The sequence below is a fragment of the Pelodiscus sinensis genome, chromosome 4 (assembly GCF_052426305.1).
Source record: "Pelodiscus sinensis isolate ZL-2025 chromosome 4, ASM5242630v1, whole genome shotgun sequence".
In the NCBI taxonomy this organism is placed as follows: Eukaryota; Metazoa; Chordata; order Testudines; family Trionychidae; genus Pelodiscus; species Pelodiscus sinensis.
The window spans coordinates 65164813-65188350 of record NC_143055.1 but is presented as its reverse complement, the minus strand read 5'-3'; the positions used below and the strand labels follow the sequence as shown (position 1 = coordinate 65188350).

The 23538-nt window shown below is 40.9% G+C and overlaps 1 protein-coding gene across 4 annotated transcripts in view; it reads left to right on the top strand.

The window, feature by feature from the left end:
* The window catches only part of NEIL3 (nei like DNA glycosylase 3), a 47798-nt gene that overhangs the window by 17257 nt on the left and 7003 nt on the right, over positions 1 to 23538 (top strand). For all 4 annotated transcript variants that reach the window (XR_012904249.2, XR_012904250.2, XM_075930237.2 and 1 more), the window contains exons 5-8: positions 4001 to 4075; positions 6076 to 6242; positions 13544 to 13713; positions 18016 to 18442. Coding sequence is in view for 2 of the 4 variants with exons in the window: in XM_075930237.2 (XP_075786352.2) it covers positions 4001 to 4075; positions 6076 to 6242; positions 13544 to 13713; positions 18016 to 18442 (839 nt within the window). In the remaining 2 variants the exon portion in view is untranslated. The remainder of the gene's footprint in view (positions 1 to 4000; positions 4076 to 6075; positions 6243 to 13543; positions 13714 to 18015; positions 18443 to 23538) is intronic.

Below are 23538 nucleotides of genomic sequence, written 5' to 3'. Positions count from 1 at the left end.
TACATCATGGGACTAGATCAGTGATTTAAAGCTGCAAACCTTCCTCAGCGTGCGTAGTCTTGCCCTTTGTGACAGGTCTGAATGAATGTTCTCAAAACAATTTAAGAGTACATAGATTCTTAACTAAAACAAGGTTGAGCAGAGTGAGTGTGAGAAAATTGCAAGTCAATGGAATGAAAACGTATCTAGCCTTAGACTGTTGAAAGCTAATCTAGGTGAGTTACAAATGTAGGCCCTGATCCTTTAAAATGAATCCCTGAAGTTAGGCTTTATCTAGGCTCCAGGGACCTTTCATTTGCAGGACTGGGACCTTTTAGGTTAAAGACTTACATATTCCTATAGGAATGGGCGTTAGGTTTTGTCTAAAGTGGGAAAAAGTTCCCCTGGAATTCCCACTGGTTCTGTCACTGGCTCATCTCAACAAGTGTTAAAATCAGTGGGAACCATTGCTTGGACAAGTCTCCAGCAGTTGGAGTCATTTTCACCACTGTTTCAGTTAGAGTGTATTTAATTAAAATTGTGATTAAAAACTGTTTAGCTGCCAAAACCTTGTCTACGCTCCAGCTCCCATTGGTTTTAACACTAGTTCAGCTGAATTATTGTAGTGAATCTTTTTGTCTGTTTCCTCAGTGTTGACATAGCTCTAGAGTTCAAGTATTTCTGTCCATTTTCTCAGGTACTTTTGTTCACTCCATTGTTAGTTTTGCTCACAGTTTGAGCCCTGGTGCCAGTGCAACTTCCACATGACAACTGTGTTTGCCAGCTAATACTAATCATGCTAAGAATTGAAAACCCTTTGCCTCTCACTTTGCGTGCTTCCTAAAGGTATGTCTATTTAGGGATAAAATCTCTGTGTGGCTGGCTTTGTGGGTCAGCTTACTTGGGCCTGCAGGGCTTGGGCTGTAGGGCTAAAAATTGTAGTGTAAATGTTAAGGCTTAGCCTCAGACCTTCCATGCTCATAGGGACCAGCCCAGGCTAGAAAACTTACACAGTGATTTTTCCATCGTTGGAGATGGAGCCCTGCTAGTCTCAGTAAACAGACCCAGACCTGCTGTGTGTGTGGATTTTTTTTTTGTAATTTCTCGGTAGACATATACCCTAAGTTACAGGAAAAACAGAAGTGCTGTGGGGTTTGTCTTAGGAGTTAAATCTGGGCTCAGGGGCAGATGCACATTTCAAAGTTTAGAGACCCATATCAGAAAATGTGTTGCTAGACACACTCTCCTGATTAAATGGATTCAACTCAAGTGTGTCCATGGAGATGTGCACTCTTGTTGTAGCTGTGTTGATCCCAGGATACTAGAGACAACATGGTTGTGATAATATCTCTTATTGGACTAACTTCTGGTGGTGAGAGAGATCAGCATATAAAGCTTACACGGAGTTGTTTTTCAGCTCTAAGAACCCTCAGAGTCTCAGCGGAATTTGAGTTGAACAGATGTTTACCATGAGTAGTTAGCTCACAGTTCAAGAGACCATTCAAGTGAGGTGGCCTGATAGTTCCTTGTAGTCATAGAGGGGAAAGGCAGAAAAAAGAGAGGCTCGTGAGGGGAAGTGTGGAATGGGTTATAGATTGTTGTAATAAAGTGATAAATCCAGGTTCTTTATTTAGTCCATGATTTTTAGTATCTAACATGTTCAGAATTTAAGGTCCAGGGCTCATCTTTTGAAGTCATTGTGCAGGTTTTCTTTGAAGATGAGGTCTTGAGCAGATAGATGTAGAGTGATCGCTTTGTGAAAAGTGATCATCCACAGCTGGTATGGTGTTTGTCGCTTATTAGTTATCTGTGTGAGTTCATTAAAGGGCAGAGTGAACCTCTTACTACCACTAGGGATGTCTTGGTATCAGAGGCAGCAAGGGGGCAGGAGCAGAAGTCAGTGTTGCAGGGAGTTGGCTTACAAGCCGGTTCCCTCCAGCACTGGCTCCATGGTGCCACCTAACCCTCTCCTCTGTGGGGAGGCTGCTTCATAGCAGCCTCTATCTGTGGTGAGTCTGAACCCACTGTGGGCAGACACTACTTCACGACAGCAGCCCTTGTCCATAGTGGGGGTCTGCGTGCCCTGCAGATAGAGGCTGCTCTGCATCCCACAGAGCGGCCTCTGTTCATGGTGACTCTGGGCCCGCTGCAGGCAGTGGCTGGTTTTGGGGTCCCAGCTCCCCATAGAGAGTGGCTGCTCCGCATCTGTCCCCAGGGAATTTGGGCCATCCACAAACAGGAGCTGCTGCCATGCTGCGCTGCTTCCTCTGTATCAAAGGCAGTAGCACGGGGCAGCAGTCAGCCAGTCTGCGAAGGGAGCTGGTTTTTAAACTGTCTCTCCTCATGGACTGGCTCCCCCTGTCACCTGTGCTACTGCCTGTGATACAGAGGCAGCAGAGCAGAGAGGCAGGGAGTGGGCTGGGAGTGCACTGGCTGCTGGTCCCACAGCTGGAGACTACTGAATACTTGAGTAATAGCAAATATATCATGCAGTTACATGACTATTCAGTTACCCGATATCTAACATCCCTAGCTGCCATGTAGCTGTTATTGGAGTATGCAGTGCACTGCACGAGTTACACCACGTGTTGTGATAGGCACATTTAGGACTCCTGGATCTTGAAGTGTGTTGTGGGGGATGCTGATCATCAAAGCAGTGGAAATAGCTCTACAAAGCTTTTGCATCTGTTGTTTTGGTGTGGTCTGGTGCCACTTTAGTTGGTGTGTCCTGTTCTGTGAAGGGATTGCTTCTGATTATGAGGCTGGAGGCAAGGGGGTTATTTGAGGAAAAGTGGGAGTTCAGACGATATTTCATTGAAAATGGCATCTCCATCAAGTATGAGTTTTAAGTGTTTGATACTCCATAGCGTGGGTTCCAATGTGGGATGATAAGGGATAACTAAGGCTACGATTTAGTCTCAGATAATTTCAGTAACAGTCATGGACAGATTATGGGCAATAAACAAAAATTAACAGCCATGACCTGTCCAAGAATTATACTTTAAATACCCTAACTAAATCTTGAGGGATTGCTGCTGAGGGGGAGAGGAGGTGGGCTAGGGCCAGTGGCTGCTTTGGTTGTCCTAGGACCACTACCTAAAGCTGCTCAAACAGTGGCCTGTGAAGCTGGCTGGGGTGTCAGCTGCAGAGCTGTTCCAGCAGCAGCCAATATGGCTGTCACTAGTGCCACTTGAGCACCTAGCTCTGGAGCCAGCTGCATGGGTGCCCCTGGGGTCAGCCACACTGACTACTGTAGAAGTTACGGAGGTCGCAGAAAGTTATGGAATCCTTGTGAAAACTAGAGGTATGCAGTCGGAGAGGTATTCATTTCCATATTGAAGCAAGAGGTGATGTTGCACACAAGAGAATTAAATTTTCTAACAACAAGATTCTAAATCATGGAGGTGTTGGCGTTAACCTGTAGACTCCAACAAGAAACCAAAAGGCAGCTAGTGAAGATTACTACATGTAATTGAAACCCACTTCATTTTCCTCTGGGGACCATTAGGTGAACCTTGAAGTTAAAATATTGAAACTTTATAGCTATTTTGGGGGAAGCTGCATAGACACTGTGAAATAATAAGTAAGCATATTTGTGTATACAAATATACAGCAGAAGATGCAAAAAAAGTACAAGAATATTTGAGACCAAGCAGCTGTGTAATGTCCTGTTTGTTGGGGAAGTCCACAGACACTGATCAGATTCATCCTTAGCAGTATGTGGATCCTGGAACACTCCTTACTCTGCTTCCACCCCACTTCACTCCTGCTCTACCTCTGCTCTGTCCCTTCCTCCTAGCCCATCCCTGCCTCCATTCTGCCCCTTTCCCAAAGCTCCTGACCCCTCCTTTCCAGAGTGACATCAGGAGCTGCTGGCTCCTGCTCCCCTCTAAAGTGCGGGACCTAAGGTGACCACCCTGAACAGCCTCTATCTCTAATTATACATTTCTTTACTATAGTTGCTCCAGTGTATTATAGTGTTATAAATGCATTTTTAAAAATATTTTTGCCTTATTCACAGGCTTGTCAATTAACAGATGAACAGACACATCACTTGGTGAAAATGATCCGTGATTTTACTCTTCTCTTTTATAAGGTGAGAGCAATAATTTCTAGGAGAGAAAGTCCATTGTAATTTTGCACCAAAACGTATAAGCTATATGTAGCCATCTAGTGGAAACAGTTAAAAGAATCAGTAAGTCAGTCTGCTGGAAGTGGGAAGGACTTTTTGATTCAGGCACTGTTGAGAAAAAACAAGCAAATGCAAGAACGTTTGTGGGTAATTGGATCCTCATGGCTTTGTTAATGAAGTCTGAAATGAGATGTGTGGTTATTTAAATATAAAGAGTAGATTTAACCTCCAGCTTTTTAGATTTTGATCTTAAATTATGCAGCAATAGAGTAGATCCCTTCACTCACCAAGGCAATCTTCTCATTCATCCAGGGAAGAGTGGAACTTTTAAAACCCTGAATCCTCTGAAGTCAGCAAGAGAGAGGTAGTCAGAACTGAGAGTTAGGAGATTCTGTTCCTGGCCGTACTAGGAATTTTTAGTGTGCTATTGGCCAAGCAGCTTACCCTTTCTGTGGCTTAGCTTTGCAGTGTTTAAAATAGGTATAGTATTCTGCATTTACATAGCATTTGCTATTTAGGAACCTCAGAGGGCTTTTAAAGAATGTCCCTAAAATTTCTTGAAGATAGCTTCCTCGCTATCCCATTTTGCAGTGTTATTAGTAAGAGTGGTAATAATTTCATCTTTGTTTCTAAAATATTAAATACTGTGGGGTATGCAAATTCTAGTTAAACTTTACACAATTGCAAATATTTTGGGTATTGTTTTGTATAAACAAACTTTGTTGGGTACTCTTAAAAATATTATGGAAATAGGAAGGAATGCAAGGATTTAACAACTCTCTCTTTATATTTAAAAAAGTTTTTTCTGTGGGATGACAGAGCGATGTCTTCACATCAGTCTGTCCCACAGGAAAAGCCCCACTCACTCCCAGCTTGGCCTTTCTCAGGGCCCGTTGAGGGCTGGGGCTGCCTATGGCCCCAGCACACTGCTTGCCTTCCCAGCTAGGGGACAGGAGGGCCAGTGTAGCTCGGGTCCGGTCTCTCCCAGGGCGGCGGGTGGTAGCTGCATGGCCTTCCCCAGAGTTGCAGCGGGGTGGAGCAGGAGCCGCGAGCTGCATGGCCCTTCCCCTTCCCTCCCCTGTGCTCTGGGAGGAGGGGCGGGAGCTGGCCCTTCCTCTCCCTCTGTCCCTGATGCTCTCGAGGTGGGGCTGAGAGGTGGCAGGGGAGAAGAGGACCATTCCTGACTGGTCCAAACCCCAGGAAGCCAGGCAGGAGAGGGGCCGGGCCTAGCCATGCCAAGGCTTTGGCCTGGTCCAGCCCCAGGAGGCCAGGGGGACAGGGACAGGCCTGGTCACACATGGCTTTGGCCAGGCTCAAGCCCCCAGAGGCTGAAGGGGAGAGGGCTAGGCCTGGCATGGCCTCGGCCAGGAGGAGGGGGGTGGTAGGTTATGCCATGGTGTGGCGGGGTGAACTGGAGCAGCAGTGGGTCGGGGGAGATTGGGCCCAGGCTGATGTGGCTGCAGAGGTGCGGGGAGGGCAAGGGTGGAGAGGAGAGAAAAAGGGCCTGGGCTGGTGCAGCTCAGAGCAGGAGGCAGGAAGGGGCCTGGGCTGGCGCGTCCACAGCCTGGCCTTCCCCAGTGGCTGTGGAGAGAGCCAGGGTTGCCTACCCCCTGTAAGAGGGGGGTTGGTGAGTGAAGCAGGCAGGGTGCACTGCCTCCTAATGTTCCAAATCACAGATTGGCTGGTAATGAGAACATAACTCTAAATATAGAACAGAAATTCAAGAAAATTGAATTGTTAATATTTGAATGAAGTGGTATTAATTCATGCTTGAATCTGATGCAAAGACAATTGAGTATAGCCGTTCTTAATTATTTGAGTAATATTTTAGCTACAAAGCTGTCAGTTCATGTGTATGCATTCACTTTCTCTGTCACTCTCTATAATTCTATTTTGGAGGATACAGAAGTCTTGCATTGAATCAAATCGTGTTCTAATCGCATTATAAAAATGTTCTATTTTAGTGCCGCAAGACAGGATCAGCACTCTACAAACATTACAAAGTGTACAAACGCCCTAACTGTGGTCAATGCACTGGAAAGATCATTGTTTGTCGTTTAGGAGAGAATAACAGGATGACATACTTCTGTCCACAGTGTCAAAAGGATAAACCTCATCTTGTTGATGTTAGGTATGGCATTTGTTTTATAACTCTTTGAAATGTGACCCCACTCTGAAACATACTGAAAAAAACCTGTTCCCAGTATGTATTCAAACTCTGTATGTTGCCTTTACTGACAAAAAGGGACTTTTATGCCCTCCTCTTCCCCCTCTCTCCTGGTAAATTAAATTCTATGTGGTTGGCTAAATTCCAGTTCCAAATTCCCTGTTCAAACCTTTGAAATCATTTGAATCATCAAGTGTTAGCCAATGCAATTTTGTTGCTATTACTCTTACTCTCATTCTAGTTGTACGCCTATCATCTTTTACTCATTTCTTCCATTGTAAATGAGATCCAGCTTATGCAAATACATGTGCTTAACTTTATACATATCAGTCCTTTTGATCCGACTTGTTTGAAACTAAGCAGTTGCGTAAGTATTTGTAGATCAGGACCATCGATCATACGAGCTTCAGGACATGGACCATGTCTTCCTATATATTTGTACAATGCCTAGTGCATTGGAGCCATGGTCCTGTCTGAGTCCTTTGGACATTACCACAGTGTAAATAACTACTACTAATCCATTGCAAGCAATAGGGCTTCCCAAATGTTGCTGAGACATTTCACAATTTGGCCTGCAAAATCCTTAGCTGATCCTGATGTATGTGAAAGAAAGAATCCTACTTAACTCTGACCTCAGGTATCTCTACTATTAGAGAGAAAATAGTTTTATTTTTGAACCAAGCCATTTGATGCAGAAGCTGTTGAAATATAATACTTTAATTCTACAATAATGATGGATCCGCATGTCCTTTTCAGAAATATTTTTCCAGACAGAATTACACTTCAGTATTTGGGGGCGGGGGATTCATTGGAGCATGCAAGCCTCTCCATCTACAGGAGTCAGATAGGGCTGTATCATCACCCCTACCAGGGTCATGGTCTTTATTAAGATCCCAGTTAGTGTTGAAATCATCTCCAGAATGGATGGAAAGCTGTTTAAGCTTAGCAGGCGGAAAACTAAGAGTAAGATTTCCACCACCTCTATCATGGAACTTCAGTATGTTGATGACAAGGTGGTTTTTGCCCACTCTGAGAGAGATCTTGAAACTAGCCTGAACTTTGCTGATACTTATGCAAGTCTTGGTCTCACCCGCAACATCAAGAAGACCAAAGTGCTCTATCAGCCCTCTCCAAATGAGGTACCATTCACCCCATCTATTAAAATCAATGGAGGCGCAATGGAGAATGTTGGTAGAGAAAATAATCTTGGAAGTTATCTTTCATTCAAGGCAGATATTGGTGTAGAAATCCAACATCATCTGAGCTGTGCCAATGCAGCCTTTTCTTATTTACGGCACAGGGTTTTTGAAGATCACAACATTTGAACAGACACCAAACTTCTTGTCTATCAAGTTGTCATTCTCCCAACACTATTGTATTGGTCTGAAAGTTGGACAACCTACAGACATCACTTGGAAGTCCTTGAGAGATATCACCAATGCTGCCTCCAAGATCAAATGGGAAGACAGGCGCACTAACATCAGTGTTCTGGAAGAGGTTAAGACCACCAGTATCGAGACAGTGATCATCCATCAGAAACTTCACTGAACTGGTCATGTTCAGATACCAGACCACCACTTCCCCAAACAGGTCCTTTTTTCTCAGCTGAAAGAAGGATACCATAATATCGGAGGACAACGAAAGCATTATAAGGAATTGCTAAAGGATAATTTAAAGAAGTGCAACATTGAAGTTGACACATGGGAGACATTTGCCCAGGATCACTCGAAATGGAGAGAAGTCCTATGCCATGGCTCCCTGCATTTTGAATTTGCCTGCTAACATGCTGAAGAAGAGAAGAGGTGCAGGAGGAAGGGGAGACTGGCTTCTAGTCGTGGTCAACATCCTTCTGCTGTACTTGGAAACATCTGTCCTCGCTGTAACAGAACTTGTGGTTCAAGGATTGGCCTTATCAGCCAACTGAGGGTCCACAACTCCCAAGAAAGATGATCATACTTGGCAATGAAAGATCACCATCATAGTTACAGTGAATAAAATTATGGAAACATATTAAGAAAACTTTGAAAGTGCAACATATTAAAATGGAGCAACTGCTGCGGGCAGAGGATGCTCTCACCTGGCCAGAACGGTCCTCTACCATCCCCATTTAAGTGTTAACTGATAAAATATAAAGTTTAATTGATTAAACAGGATTTTACATCCCTAATCAGTGGTGGTCAACCTGTGGCCTGAGGGTTTCTTGCGGCCCATCAGAGTGCTATGTGTGGCCCCTGAGACATTTTGTTTACTGTTGCCCATGCACAGGGATGCCAAATTCTATTAGTTTCCATCCATATAGGTTTTTTCCTATGAGTATTATTAAAGTGACATGTACAGAAAGCAAGGGCATGTGAAGTGAGATGCATGCTGATTGTGCTCAGAATTGTGAGAGCAGTGTGCTCCTTTTGCATCCAATCAAAGTGCTGATGCAGTTCAGTTAACACACCTCACAAATTCTAGGTATGCAAGCAGTTAGCAAAAGTACGCTACCCTGGAAGATTATCTTGGTTACGACAATCTTGTAGCCCATTGACATGCCCATAGTGTGCCCTTGCAGCAAATAAGGGTAATGACATATTGGGGTGCATTAATAGGAGCATTGCCAGCAGATCTATGAAAGTTATTAGTCCCTTTTCCTCGGCATTATTCCTTGGTGAAGCCACATCTGGGATATTGTGTTCAATTCTGAGTCCCTTCTGCCCTCTGCCATTGCAGAAAGGATGTAGATGCATCGGAGAAAGTAATTAGGAGCTGGAGTTCATGACTTATGAGGAGAGGCTGAGGGATTTGGGCTTGTTTAGTCTACAGAAGAGAAGAGAGTGTGTGTGGGGGGGGGGGGGGAGTGGAATTTGATAGAAGCCTTCAACTATCTGAAGGGGGTTCCAAAAAGGGATGGAGTGAGGCTGTTCTCAGAGGTGACAGATGACAGAACAAGGAGCAATGGTTGCAGTGGAGGAGGTCTAGTTTGGATATTAGGAAAAACTATTTCACTAGGAGGGTGGTGAAGTAATGGAATGGGTTGCCTAGAGAGATGGTGGGATCTTCCATCCCTATAAGTTTTTAATTTCTGTCTTGACAAAGCCCTGGCTGGGATGATTTACTTGGGGTTGGTCCTGCTTTTAGTGGGGTTGGACTTGATGGCCTCCTGAGGTCTCTTCCAACCCTATGATTCTATGAAAATTTTGTGGTATTTCTCAAATCTTGGGAATTTTCAGCTATTTTAATTGGACTCTTACGATTTTTCTTCTGATGGGTTTTGGGTGTAATTTACCCTTTTTGTGCCACTAAGACATTTTCAGGCTTAGACAAGTTGTACTAAATTGCAGCATTTCTGTTGGTTAAGTTGGGAAGGGGGAACATACATTTGATATCACAGAGGAGCAAGGAATACAATTTTCAAAAGAGCCTCACTTCCATTGAGCCTTCAGTTCCTTAGTGCCTAAGACATATTTGAAAATGTTACACAAATCTTCAAGAAAACAAAAATTGTAGCTAAGAATAGAGAAAATTGAAATACCCACTACCGCCACCTTCTTTTCAGGCGTTATAACTCAAATAGCTGAAAGGATTTTACTTTAAAAACAAACTTTTAGCAACTTCAAACATAGCTTTTTTTTATAGACTAGAATTTATCATCTGGTAAAGGTAGCTGTAGACCATAATAATCTCCTCCCCCCCCCCCGTTGTTATTCATGTGTCAGAGCACACTATATTCCATTCCTTTGTGTTTTCTATTAGACAGTCCTTTTTATCAGAATGAAAACGCTCTTTTGTCAAGTGTCAAGGATTTTATGAAAAGGCTGATTTACTGCTTCAAGAAGCTCTGATTTTTAAGGCCAGAAGGGAGCATTGTGACTTGATGCAGGTGACAATGATTAAAGCATCCTCAAGACTTAGATTAATTCTATTAAATGTTCTTTACCTTATCAAATCCAAGTAGGTCTTCAGTCTTAAGATAATGAAATGACAAAAGTCCAATGAACTAAGAATGAAACCATTTTAGATTACTAAACAGTCTTCACACGTAGAGCTGTCACAGATCTGATCAAGCAACCCTCTTGGCCACTCACCAGACTGCTGTGAGGGGATCCAACCACTGAATCCCTGGGTGTTTTAAACCTCAGGAGTCTGAACAGAGACCAAACACAGTTTTTGTCCTGGGGCACTTAGACACTCACTTGGGGTGCAGATCCTATGACTAGCTCCTGCTTATGAGAGCTGCAATTATACAGGCTGCCCCTGGAATCAGTACTGACCGTGCAGGCTTCCCCCTGTAACACACTATGCACTTAGTTGAGTATTCTAAAACAGGAAATGCACAGTTCTGTGCAAAAATAACAAACCACCAGCACTACTAGTATGATTGTTTTTCTGAGAAAGTGCTTAGATACCTAACTCCAGGAGAAGGTTCATGGCTATAAATCCCATACAGAGATAGGCACTCCCTTCAATCCAGACATAGGTGCATAAGACTCTTTGGATGATGAGGCTTAATGCTCACTCCTCTCCTTGGCATTTTCTAATGGCGAGGTGGAACAGCTCCCCACTCATCTGCCTGGATCTCATTTTTAGGTGACTGACTCTCTCAATGCATTGAACAGAGAGTATGTGTACCTCAAGGCTATGGATTCCACTAGGCAGCAGACTGCCTACATCTTAGATCTTGCATTGTTGGATCTAAAACCTCTTTTTAGATATAGCCCTTTGAGACTTATCTTCCTATCTTGTCCTTTCTGACCTCACTGGTTGAGCCACTCCTCTCATCTGAGGAGGTGAGGGGGAGATCCTCCTATGAGTCCTTTTTATTGTCTAATATCACCACCTTGGTGTCCTTGTTCTGCAGTGGGTAATTTTCAGTCTCTAAACCTTTAGTCCCCAGTTGAGAGAAGTTACAGAGAACTGATTTTCCTAGAATGCAGTTACTCCTCTCCAGATGTTCATGTGCTGATCATCCTTAATGATTGACTATAGTCCCTGGTCTGGGAGGGATGGTTATAAAGGCTTGGTGGATACATAAATCTAGATTTGTCCACACTTTTCATAATATCATTGAGAATTTAGATTTTGTACAGACACATTCCTGAGATCATCATTTTAGCTGTTCAGGTTTTTTCCTCTACAGACAATTTCAATTTTTGGTGAAAATTCAAACACCAAAATCCTTCATCCAATACCAAATAGTTTCCTTTAGAAATGCTGCCATGGTAATTTGCAAGAGCTGTAGTTAGGGTGTCTCGTTTTCATTTTCCTCTGTGAAACAGGCTCCGTGGTCTGACTATGTGTCCCATGTTGCAACCTAATCTCTCCTCATGGAGAGGAGAGATGATGCATCAGAGAAGTCTCTCGTCATGGTGCATCATCGAAAATGTATTTTGGCTAGGAAGCTGGACAAACAGGCTGTGTCTACACTGGGCCACTTATTCCGGAAAATCAGCCGCTTTTCCGGAATAAGCTGCGAGCTGTCTACACTGGCCCTTGAATTTCCGGAAAAGCAACGATGCTCTACTGTACAAAATCAGCCGCTATTCCGGAAAAACTATTCTGCTCCCGCTCGGGCATGAGTCCTTATTCCAGAACACTGTTCCGGAAAAGGGCCAGTGTAGACAGCCCAGTAGTCTTTTCCGGAAAAAAGTCCCCATCGCGAAAATGGCGATCGGGGCTCTTTTCCGGAAAAGCGCGTCTACATTGGCCACAGACGCTTTTCCGGAAAAAGGGCTTTTCCAGAAAAGCAGCCTGCCAATGTAGACGCTCCTTTTCCAGAAAAACTGAAAACGGAATAGTATTCCGTTTTAAGCATTTCCGGAAATTCATGCCAGTGTAGACACAGCCACATAGTATAAAGGGGCATAAAGCAACCAAAACTTCCATCTCACCAGGATTTCCAAATTAAAATATTTATATTTTTAAAATAAATATTTATTTTCTGACTAACCTACCTTTTTTGCAGAAAGATTTTTTTTTTTGCAAAAAACCCACTTTTATCAGTTTTGATTGATATTTTTTTTACCAGAACTAATAAAACCTTTTAAAAATTAGTACTTATTGAACTATCCACTCCTGAATCCAAACAAGATTGCATCAAGGTAAGAAAGAGAGAGGGTAAAACTTATTAAAAGTCAATAATTCTTACCCCTGTCAAAATTAATAAATGTATAAAATATAGTCTTAGGCATGCTCAATTTGGTAGAGCTCAGATTTGGGGGGTGTTACCAATTATTGACAGCCTGATACTGTTTCATATCCACCACTAAATTTCTGAAGTGTACCAAAAGAGAAGGTGCAGTAATGCATCATGAAAATAGTTTCATGTCATATTTCTGACGATAAATTTAAGATCTCTCTATACAACCTGGCAATCAGTAGTCAGAAATGACCAAAAAAAAAAAAAAAAAAGGTAGATGTGATTATTTAATGCTCTGATTCTGAACAGGTTCCTAAATACTAAGCCTATTTCAGTAAGATGCATACAACTGATATTGTAAGGCAAACTTTTATATTTAATATTAAGAACATAAGAATGGCCATACTGGGTCACACCAAAGGTCCATCCAGCCCAGTGTCCAATGCCAGGTGCCCCAGAGGGAGTGAATCGAACAGGTAATGATCAAGCCATCTCTCTCCTGCCATCCTTCTCCACCCTATTTTTGTTTCCTTTTCATTTTTGGGCAAGTAGGTGCTTATGCTTATTATTTGTAAGCATTTCTCATTTAATTTGGCTTTTATGAAAACAGTGTGGTCTAGTGGCTTCCCCAGGATAAAGAAGTAAAGAAATCAATGTTGTTTTCCCTATAGTGGTACTCATTTACTGTGTGATGTTACTCAGTTCAGCCTCTCTCTGCTTTAAGTTCCTCATCTGACTCATTGTTGATGAATGCTGGGGGTGTGGAAGGAGAACAAGAATTGAACTACTGGATACTGCCTCCCCATACACTATTTCCTATTGCTACTTATTGAAATAATCTATAGCATGATGATAGTGTGCACTATGGATAATTAACTTCAGTTAAAGCACTTTGAGATCCTCTGAGATGCCTTTAGTTTGAACTTTTTTTTACTGACCTATTCAGAATTGAGAAGGATTTGTCCTTTGGGTAAAGGAGGAATCTATCTAATCTTGTCATGCTGTCCAAGCTATGATATGCAGCTATAAGCTCTGGGTATCACTTATTCTCCAGCCCCATATCTTCCAGTATATGCTGGATGCCAGGCAATTTGTGGAAGAAACTTCACAAAAAGGTTAACTCTGTTTTTGTTTTGTTTCACAGCAAACTGCCAACTAGAAATAGCCTAATTGGCTGGGCATATAGCAAGGGGTCATGTTCTAATGAACATGTAGCTCAGAAATCTGAAGAAGAATGGATATGTACTCTCTGCACCCTAATAAACAAGCCTTCTGCTCAGATCTGTGATGTTTGTTTGACTTCAAGGCCTGAAGGTAATGATGGCTTTCATGTGCTGCTTCTGTATTCTGTTTGCAATATTGTCTTATTGTAGAAAGTGGTATTTTACAGGTACATTAAGAATCTGGTTTTTGTTTGTTGTTGCAAATTCCAGTCTTAGTTTTAATTTTAAAATCAAAATTTAAGGCCAGATGTTCAGTGATTTTTTTTTTCAACCCAGGATATAACCTTGCAGGTTATTTTTACATTAGTAACTGCATATCTGATTATCTAACTTTTGTGTCCACAGGTATAGGTTTTTGAACTTAAGCACCAACGTGCAACTTACTTGATCCTTTGAATTCTGACATATTCATTTATAATAGCCTAATTTTACTTGTTGTGCATGTTTAATTCCAATCTGGTCAGCATAGATAACTCTTGGCACTGCTAGCCCTGGTCTACCCTAGGCAGTTATTTTGAAATAAAGGGCTGGTTATTTCAAAATAAGAACTCCTGCTTTCCACAAGGAATAACACTTATTTCAAAATAGTTATTTTGAAATAGCAGTAGTGTGGACACTTCACTCCAGCTATTTTGAAATAACTACTCCCCAGAGTCATTCAAAGTAATTACTTCCTCGTGCTTCCTGGGTTCTAAGTCGAGGTAACACGTCCACATTAAGGGAGCCTGCCTCGGACTAATTTTGGCCGTCTCTAGACTACATCTCTTTTTTGGTAAAGGGATGCAAATTAGGCATGTCGATATTGCAAATAAAGCCGGGATTTGTATTTCCCATGCTTCATTTGCATAATGGCAGTCACCGCTTTCTTTTCAAATGGGGCTTTTTTGAAAAAAACCTGGCAGTTTAGATGGGAAATTTTGAACAGAAATGCCCCATTTCGAAAGATGAGGAGTACAGGATATTTCAAAATGGGGCATTTTCTAGAAAATGCCACGTCTGAACTGCAGGGTGGGTTTTTTTTCTTTCAAAAAAGCCCCATTTCAGAAAAAAGTGCCAGCTGCCATTATGCAAATGAAGCACGGGAAATTCAAATCCCGGCTTTATTTGCAATATCGACGTGCCTAATTTACATCCCTTTACCAAAAAAGGGATGTAGTTTAGACGTAGCCTTTGAGGCTTCCCTGTAGTGTGGACATGCTATTTCGAAATAACTCCCGAAAATAACTATTTCAGAACAATTTCCTAGTATAGACATGCCCTTAGTTCCCTATTGGAAGGCAGTATGGTTTCTACTAGAGCCATGGTACTTTTGACTTGATCTCCTTGAGATTGCTTAATTCCAACTATGAATGGGTCTCAGTGTGGGTATAGAGCTCGGAACCTCCTGTCTAGATTTGTCTGGAAATCTAACCACCAGGCAGGGATCGGTGAGGTAGGGAGCAGATTTCCATGGGCTCCTTCACTTCCTGGGTCCAGTTCTACTACATATAGGCCTGCATAGGGGCATTATGTGGAGCATGGGAGAGGAGCCCTTTCCATTTCTCCAATGTAAAAAGGAAATCTGTGTACAAAGGGACTTCTGAAAAACAGTCCAGTTGAAGAACCCAGCTCAAAAATCCTTTTGTTGTTACTTGCCACAAGAATCTTCATCATAAGACCAAATTAGTTTTTAAGGAAGATTACTTACACCACAGTGTATGTGCCTTTTTACCTCTAAAACACTCACATCTGTTCTGTACCCTATTCTCATGCTTCCTATGTATATGCTCAAGAAGTGTAACGGATCATATAGATTGTCAAAACCGACTAAGGGACTTTCACACACAATTCCCATAAGATGTTTGAAAATATTTTAACCATAGCACTAATGTTTGTTTTTATATTTTTAACTGAGACTATTAATTCATTTTGGTTGTCTTTTTGTACTAGGGAGTGAGATGCTTTGACTCCTATGTCATGGTTAGCTGGCACAGATTTGTTTCTCCAGGCCAGGAAGGAAGAAAAGTGTTTATCTCTCCAGCTAGCACAGATTTCTATTGCCAGCAGAGGCTGAGCTTGCTGGTTCTTTTCCTCCAGAATCCCAGTGTGAGAAACCTGAAACCTGTCTGCAAACTCAGATTTGCCAATTAACTTTTTTTTATTTAATTTATACACCAAGCTGATTTTCTAAATCTTACAGCAGTCTCTGTGCAAAGGCATTGTAGCCTAAGGCTTTAAAACACAATTCTGATTACTCTGTTTCTTTTCCTCTGACTTTTTTCCATTCCAATCATGTAGTGCTTAAGCTGTTATCTGGAATTTGATTTGGTTAATTCAGTGAAACATTTATATCTACAAAATTTCAATTACATATTTTCTATTTAAATCATATTTTATTCGTGTTGCAGAAAATGGTATGCAAAGTGGGTTCCTCTAATTTAGGACTTTTTTATTCACTTGTCTTTATGGATATTGAGATTTAGTCTGTTTTTTTCTTTGTTCTTTTTCTTCTTTCCTACATGCGAGTCTGATTTCATTAATATTTGAAATCCTTTGACAAAAGACAGAATATAGAACATGTAAAAATTTTAACTGTCTAGAGATCTGTATAGTTCTTGGGTATAAAGTGCTGGTTACAATAAGGACACTTACCCTTAATACTAATTTTCTTGCTTTTTTTTCTCCATAAGCACAAGTCTTACGTATTGTTCCTCCCTCCTCAAATGGCTCTAAAATGCACTAGAACTAATATAATTCCACTATGTAGGAGGGGCAAAATACAGAGAATTTGCATCCTTATATTCTGCAAAACAAAGCTGTGTAGGGATTCCTTGTCTAATGTCATGAATGATGGTGGAGGCAGTGTCAATCTGCATGTATCATTAATTTCCCAGTCCGTGATCCCTTCCCTCATCCACTCCCCATGGTGGAAAGATGCAGCAGACATTGTCTCCACTGAAGGCAATGTAGGGGAAAAGATTCCATTCCTGGCTCCCAAGGAATCCCCCAGTAAAGAGCTAGTTCATTCAGTTTATGCAAGAGAGAGAGAGGGATTTGCCAGATGGAATTGTGAATGTTTGTTTTTTTCTCCTACCCACTCCCATTTTCACATGAGGTTGAACCTTAAAGGATTTCAAAAATTAAGAAGCCTGCCATTTGATGTAAAATGTCAGCTTATATGTAGTGATTAAAGTCTATTATAACTATTTGTGCCTCACTTCTCTGTTAGTGTCAAGCCGTTCATTGCTCCACTCAGGAGTGGGATTTCCCTGATCCAAAAGGGCATTTATGGCCATCAGGATTCAGCCAGAGTAGGGCTGCTTAAGGTTTAGATTGGGGGCCTCTAGGTGAAACCCTAGTGGTGTAGCAAATCTCAGTTGCGACTTAGTGAACTGGCACTTTTCTTCTAGGTCACTAGTAAAACAGTGCCCCAGCATAAACTATTGCATAGGGATATGAACACATAACCGTGTAAATGGTTTGGTTAATGTTCACAGTTACATGCAGGCTCCTGCTCCCACTCTGCTCCAGGGAAGCCAGTTGTTGCCTCTGTATCCGAAGCAGCAGTGCGGGGGCACGAGCCAGCTCCCTGGGAGCAGGGCTGCAGGAGGGAGCCAGTACACACAGGGAGCCAGCTTAAAAGCCTATGCACCAGCTCCCAGGGATCTATTTGCCACCCAGTGCCGTTGCCTCTGATACAGAGGCAGCAGCATGGGGCAGCAGCCGGCTCTCCAGGAGTGGCGCACATCGGCTTGTGGAAACTGGCTGTGGGTGTGTGTAACTGCTGAGGTTTTTCAGTGGTTATGTATTTACACAATTACCCACCTTTTAACATCCTTAATATAACATTGCTGTTGGAGGTGGCATCTCCTAGAGCAAATGCAAAAGAGATGCCCAGTGCACTTGTGGTCATTAAATATCCCTTTTTTGTTGTTTTGTGTGGAGAGGGGGAGGGAGGAGATACTGAATATCAACCCTTCATATTTGAGCCATGGTCAATTTTATAGAATGAATTGACCTTTAGAGTTTCCATTGTGAACAGTACTTTACACTTAATGGTACTGTAACCCACTGTTTAACAGCTGCCATTTTTGACTCCATGTTTGACTTCTGTAATGAAGGAAAATGAGTCTTGTGTATGTCTAATCTGCAAAGTAATCTATATAAATGTGTCATGGACAATGTTCTCTCTAAGCAGTGTGGCAGCACAGCTTCACAGGTGATTAATCAGCCCCTCCCAGTCAGTCAGCCTCATGCATGGAGCCCTGAGCCTCTGACTGGGCGGGGCTGATTAATCACCAGTGAAGCTGTGTTGCCATGCAGTTTAGAGGGAACACCGGTCACGGATGTTAATACATGTAGTTTATATATGAACTATAGACAAAATAGATAATCAAAATTTTTTTTCCCCAAGTTTCAAAGGTACAACTTGATGAAGGTTCTACAGCCTCTAATAGCAGCTTAGTTAAGTACCCTTGTAACCTCTTTGGAAAGCCAAACACAGAAATAAAGGTCAATAGGCAAACCGCATTTGGAATGACAACTCTAGTCTTGACAGATCTCAGCAGTGAACTCACTCCTTTAAAAAATGGCAGAAGTGATAGCCAAACGCCAGATGGGAATTCTCAGTGTGACTCTCCAAGAAACAACAGCTATTGCCAGAATAACTCCCACCAGAGCAGTGGAAAAAATTATGAATTTCATTCAGCAGACTTGTTCACTGCAGTAAATACAGCATCACACTTCTATCATCAGTCTGATTCTTCCAATCCTGTGCAGAAGAAACAGAAGATTGATCATTTATCCTCAGATTTCAAAAGTAATAAGAGTTTGTCAAACAGGTACGTTATTTTCCAAAACTTAAACTTTTCATATACAGAGCATCAGTCTTCTATAAAAACAAACTTGAGAACTGGAAATTAATGTAAGTCTGTGGATAAAATTTGGATCTGGCCTTTTAATGTTTTACTTTAAGAACATAAGACAGTTCACTTATTTCTCTTGTGGTGGTGTGTCTAAGTTCAGAAGGCTCAGAGGCAGAAGGGATGAAAGCCTGGGAGGAGACACTGGCAATGTGTCCAGTGGAAATGAGGAAAGTCAGAGAATTGAGTGAAGGTTGGGAGTATGGGGGGGAGTGAGGATGGAGAGAACAAAGCTAAAATGGAAGAATACACAGAAAAGGAAGAAAATAAAAAATATTGGTTCTCAAAGAAGATGGCTAGAGGCAGAAGGAGATTTAGGGTGCAATGATGAAAATGTGCCAAACTATTACCAAAGGAGGACTTTGAGGACAGGCAGAGAAAAAAGGGAACAGGTGTTGTCTTACTTATTAAAAGGTATATGCTTGAACTGGGGTTAAGATGGAAATAAAAGATAGACATGTTGAAAGTCTCTGGGTAAGGATAAAAGGGATAAAAAACAAGGATGATGTCATAGTAGTACAGGCCACCTACCCAGTAAGAAGAGATGGATGAGATTTTCTTTAAAAAAACAACTAATAAAATCATCAAAAGCACAGGACTTGGTCATGATGTGAGATTTCAACTATCCAAATATTTATTGGGAAAATAACATAGCAGGACACAGATTATCCAAAAAGTCTTTGGAATGTATTGAAGGCAGTTTATTTTGTTAATTTCAGGAGGTGTAGAAAGCTACTGGGGTGAGGTTGTTCTAGATTTGATTTTCGACAAATAGAGAGGAACTTGTTGCGAATTAGACAGTGAAAGGTAACTTGAGTGAAAATGATTGAAATGGACAGAGTTCATGATTCCAAGGAATGGTAGGATGGAAAACAGCAAAATAAAGAGAATGGATTTCAAAGAGGCACACTTCAGCAAACTCAGGGAGTTGGTAGGTAAGATCCTACAGGAAGCATATCTATGGAGAAAAATAATTCAAGAGATGTTGCTATGGGCAAAAGAGAAAACTATCCCACTGCATAAGAAAGATAGGAAGTATGGCAAGAGATCATTCTGGCTTAACCAGGAGATCTTTAATTATCTAAAAAAAGAAAAGAGTACTATATAAAGTGGAAACTAAGTTAATTATGAAGGATAAATATAAATAAATAAATACATAGGGACAAAATTAGAAAGGGTAGAAGAAATTCTATAAATATATGAGAAGGAAGAAGACCAAGGATAGGGTAGTACTCCTATTCAGTGAGGGTGGAAAATAATAACAAAAAGAAAATGAAAATGGCAGAAGTATTCAGTATAACGTCTTTGTTTCAATTTTCACAAAGAAGATAGGTGGAGATTTGACATCTAACATAATGAAAGCTAATGAAAATGTGGTAGAATCAGAGGCTAAAATAGGAAGTGAACAGGTTAAATTACTTTGATAAATGAGATGTCTTTAGTTAGCAGAGCCTGATGAAAACCCAAGGAGCTGTCTGAGGCGATATCTGAGCCATTAGCAATTGTCTTTGAAAAAATCATGGAATACAGGACAGATTCCAGAAGACTGGGAAAAGGAAAATATAGTGTCCATCTATAAAAAGGGAAAGAAAGAAAACCCTGGGAATTACAGACCAGACAACTTAAATTCTGTACTCAGAAAGATAATGGAGCAAATAATGAAATGGGATCGGAAGAAGATATGCAAATTTACCACAAATACGCATATCTTCTTCCGATCCCATTTTCGGAAATATATATATATATATATATATATATTTTTTAGAAGGAAAAAAAATCAGTCTAGACGTGGTTCTTTAAAACAAACAAACAAAAACCCCTTTTTTGGAAAGAACCCCTCTACACCTCATTTTTTTAGGAAGAAAGGTTATTTCAAAAAAGGTTTGGTTTTTTTTTTCTTGTGAAAGAACTGCATCTAGACTGCTTTTTTTCTGAAAAAAACTCCTCAAAATAGGATTGGAAGACGATATGCAAATTCACGCCATATTTGCATATCCTCTTTCGAAAGCCACGGGCAGTCTAGACATGCCCTAGAAGATAATATAAGTAACAGGCAGCATGGATTTGTCAAAAACAAATAGTGTCAAATCAACCTGAAAGCTTTGTCTGACAATGTAACGAGGCTGCTGGACAGAAGAGGGGGATAGTGTAAACATGGTATACCTTGAGTTTAGTAAAGCTTTTGATATGGTCTCACATTAACTTCTCATATACAAACTAGGGAAATGCAACCTAGATGGAGCTACTATAAGAAGAGTGCAAAATTGATTGGAAAACCATTCCAAGAGATTAGTTATCAATAATTCACACCCGTGCTGGAAGGGCATAACTGATGGGGTGTCTTAGAGGTCAGTTCTGGGTCTGGTTCTGTTAAATGTTTTCATCAGTGATTGAGATAATGTCCTAGCTAGTACATTTATAAAGTTGATGGACAATACCAGACTGGGAGGGATTGCATGTGCTTTGGAGGATAGAAATAAAATTTAAAATGATCTGGAGAGATTGTCTGAGGTAATTAGGATGATATTCAACAAGAAAAAATACAAAATATTCCACTTAGGAAGGAACAGTCAGGTGTGTGTGTGTGTGTGCGCGTGTGTGTGTGCGTGCACACACACACAATGAGAAATGACAGTACTGTGGATAGGGATCTGGGGTCATTATGGGCCATAATAAAAAAGGTGGAAATGGCAGAAGTACTTAATATAACGTCTTTGTTTCGATTTTCACCAAGAAAATAGGTGGAGATTTGATGTTTAACATAGCGAAAGCTAAATATGAATCAACAGTGTCACACTGTTGCGAAAAAGTGAACATCATTCTGTGCTGTATTATCACAAGTGTAAAACATGAAAAGCAATTCTTCTGCTCTAATCAATGCTGATTAGGCCTCAGCTGAAGTATAGTGTCTAATTCTGAGTGCCACATTTCAAGAAAGATGTGGACAAATTAGAGAAGGACTAGAGAAGAGCAATAAAAAGAATTAATGGTCTAGAAAACATGACCTGTGAGGCAAAATTGGGAAAAAAATGGTTTGTTTAGTCTGGAAAAGAGAAGATTGAGAGGGGACATAACTGTTTTCAAGTTCATAAAAGGTTGTTGCAAGAAGGAGGGAGAAATATTGTTCTTAACATCTGGGGATAAGACAAGAAGCAATGGGCTTAAATTGCGGCAAGGGAGTTTTAAGTCAGACATTAGGAAAAACTTCTTGTCAGGGTGATTAAGCATTGGAATAAATTGCCTAGGAAGGCTGTGAAATCTCCATCACTGGAGATGTTTAATCTCCATCACTGGAGATGTTTAAGAGCAGGTTCAACAAACATTTGTCAGGTATGGTCCAGATGGTGCTTGGTCCTACCATAACTGCAGGGGACTAGACTAGATGACCTCTCAAGGTCCCTTCCAGTTCTATGATTAAAGTTTGGGAAACACTGAGCTGGAGAATTCTGATATATTGATTCAAAGCCTGAAAGAAACATGTTCAACTGTCTCTAAAAAGATGCAAAAGTGACGAGTTCTGTGGCTTTTTACAGACTAACAGATTTATTGGAGCATAAGCTTTTGTGGGCAAAGACCCACTTTGTCGGATGCATGTAGTGGAAATTCTGGTGGCAGGTATAAGTATACAGGCATAAGAAAAGAGTACCAATAGCCTTTCGCTAGCCAAATACGAAAGCAGTTTCTCCTCTTTTGGTGTTCACATTTCCACATCAGCTGCTAGAAGTGGGCCTCATCCTCCCTGACTGAATTGACCTCGTTATCTCCAGCCTTACTCTTGATTGGTACTCTTTTCTTATGCCTGTATATTTATACCTGTCCCTGGAATTTCCACTACATGCATCTGACAAAGTGGGTCTTTGCCCATGAAAGCTTATGCTCCAATAAATCTGTTAGTCTGTAAAATGCCACAGGACTCCTTGTCACTTTTGCAGATCCAGACTAACATGGCTACCCCTCTGATATCTAAAAAGATGGGAATTAGTGGGTGTGTGCTGTAGGAACAATGTGATTGGGTGCTTTGGTGGATGACCGAAGAGCCCAGAATGTAATCACACTGTAATGAGAAAACTTTGAATGGTATTTACTTAAGTATTGCTTCCATGCCACTGACATTTCCAAAAATGATAGTGATAGCAGTTAAGAGATGGGATGAAATATAATATTTTTGAGAACTAGACTGTGGGATATTATGATGTGGGTCTCTCTGTCTGTCTTGTTAAAGCTATTCCACAACAATTAAATAATTAAGCTCTAATTATTATCTAATCCAGTAAAATAGAGAGATTTATTCCCAGTAAAATTGGGAAGAAATGTCCCTGTTTTACAAATATGTTTTTGGCACTTTGGTAATATATAAAAGGACCCACACAGGTGACAGTGATCATAGCTTACAAACAGAGTGACTTTCAAAACAAAATCTAATTTCCAGGTTACATACAATACATAATTATTTTAGATATGTAGTTTAAGGAACATATTTTCAGTGCAGCCCCTTTCTGATTAGCATGAGCATTCTACTGGGCACAACCAAAATACATTCCAACAATAACATATTTCCAGCAGCACTTTTTCTCCACTGAATCATTTGATTTGCACATCCCCTTGGTTTGGTTTATTTTATTTTCCTTTGACTAGTTGAAATTATGTATACTGAACAGCAGCTGAAAAAGAGCTACTGTAGAAACACTGGAACCAGTCACAAAATTAGCCACCAGTGCCTTTTGTCCCTGATAATTGCTGATCTGTGTAGGTAATTGAATTATAATTATATTATTCAGTGCAAGCATCCACTGGGCCTTGGATCATGATTTTTGCCTAAAATGAAAATATTTTTAAGTGCTGAGGAATGCAGGAATTCATTCATTTTGGATGACTGGAAAAAAAAGGGCACTAGTTATTACTTAGGCATAACACAACTAAAATAATCATGTGAGATAATTGAGAACTAATTTTATTACAAAGATTATCAGTTCTCTGCAGTTATTTCATTATATTTTACACATTTTATAGCCAGA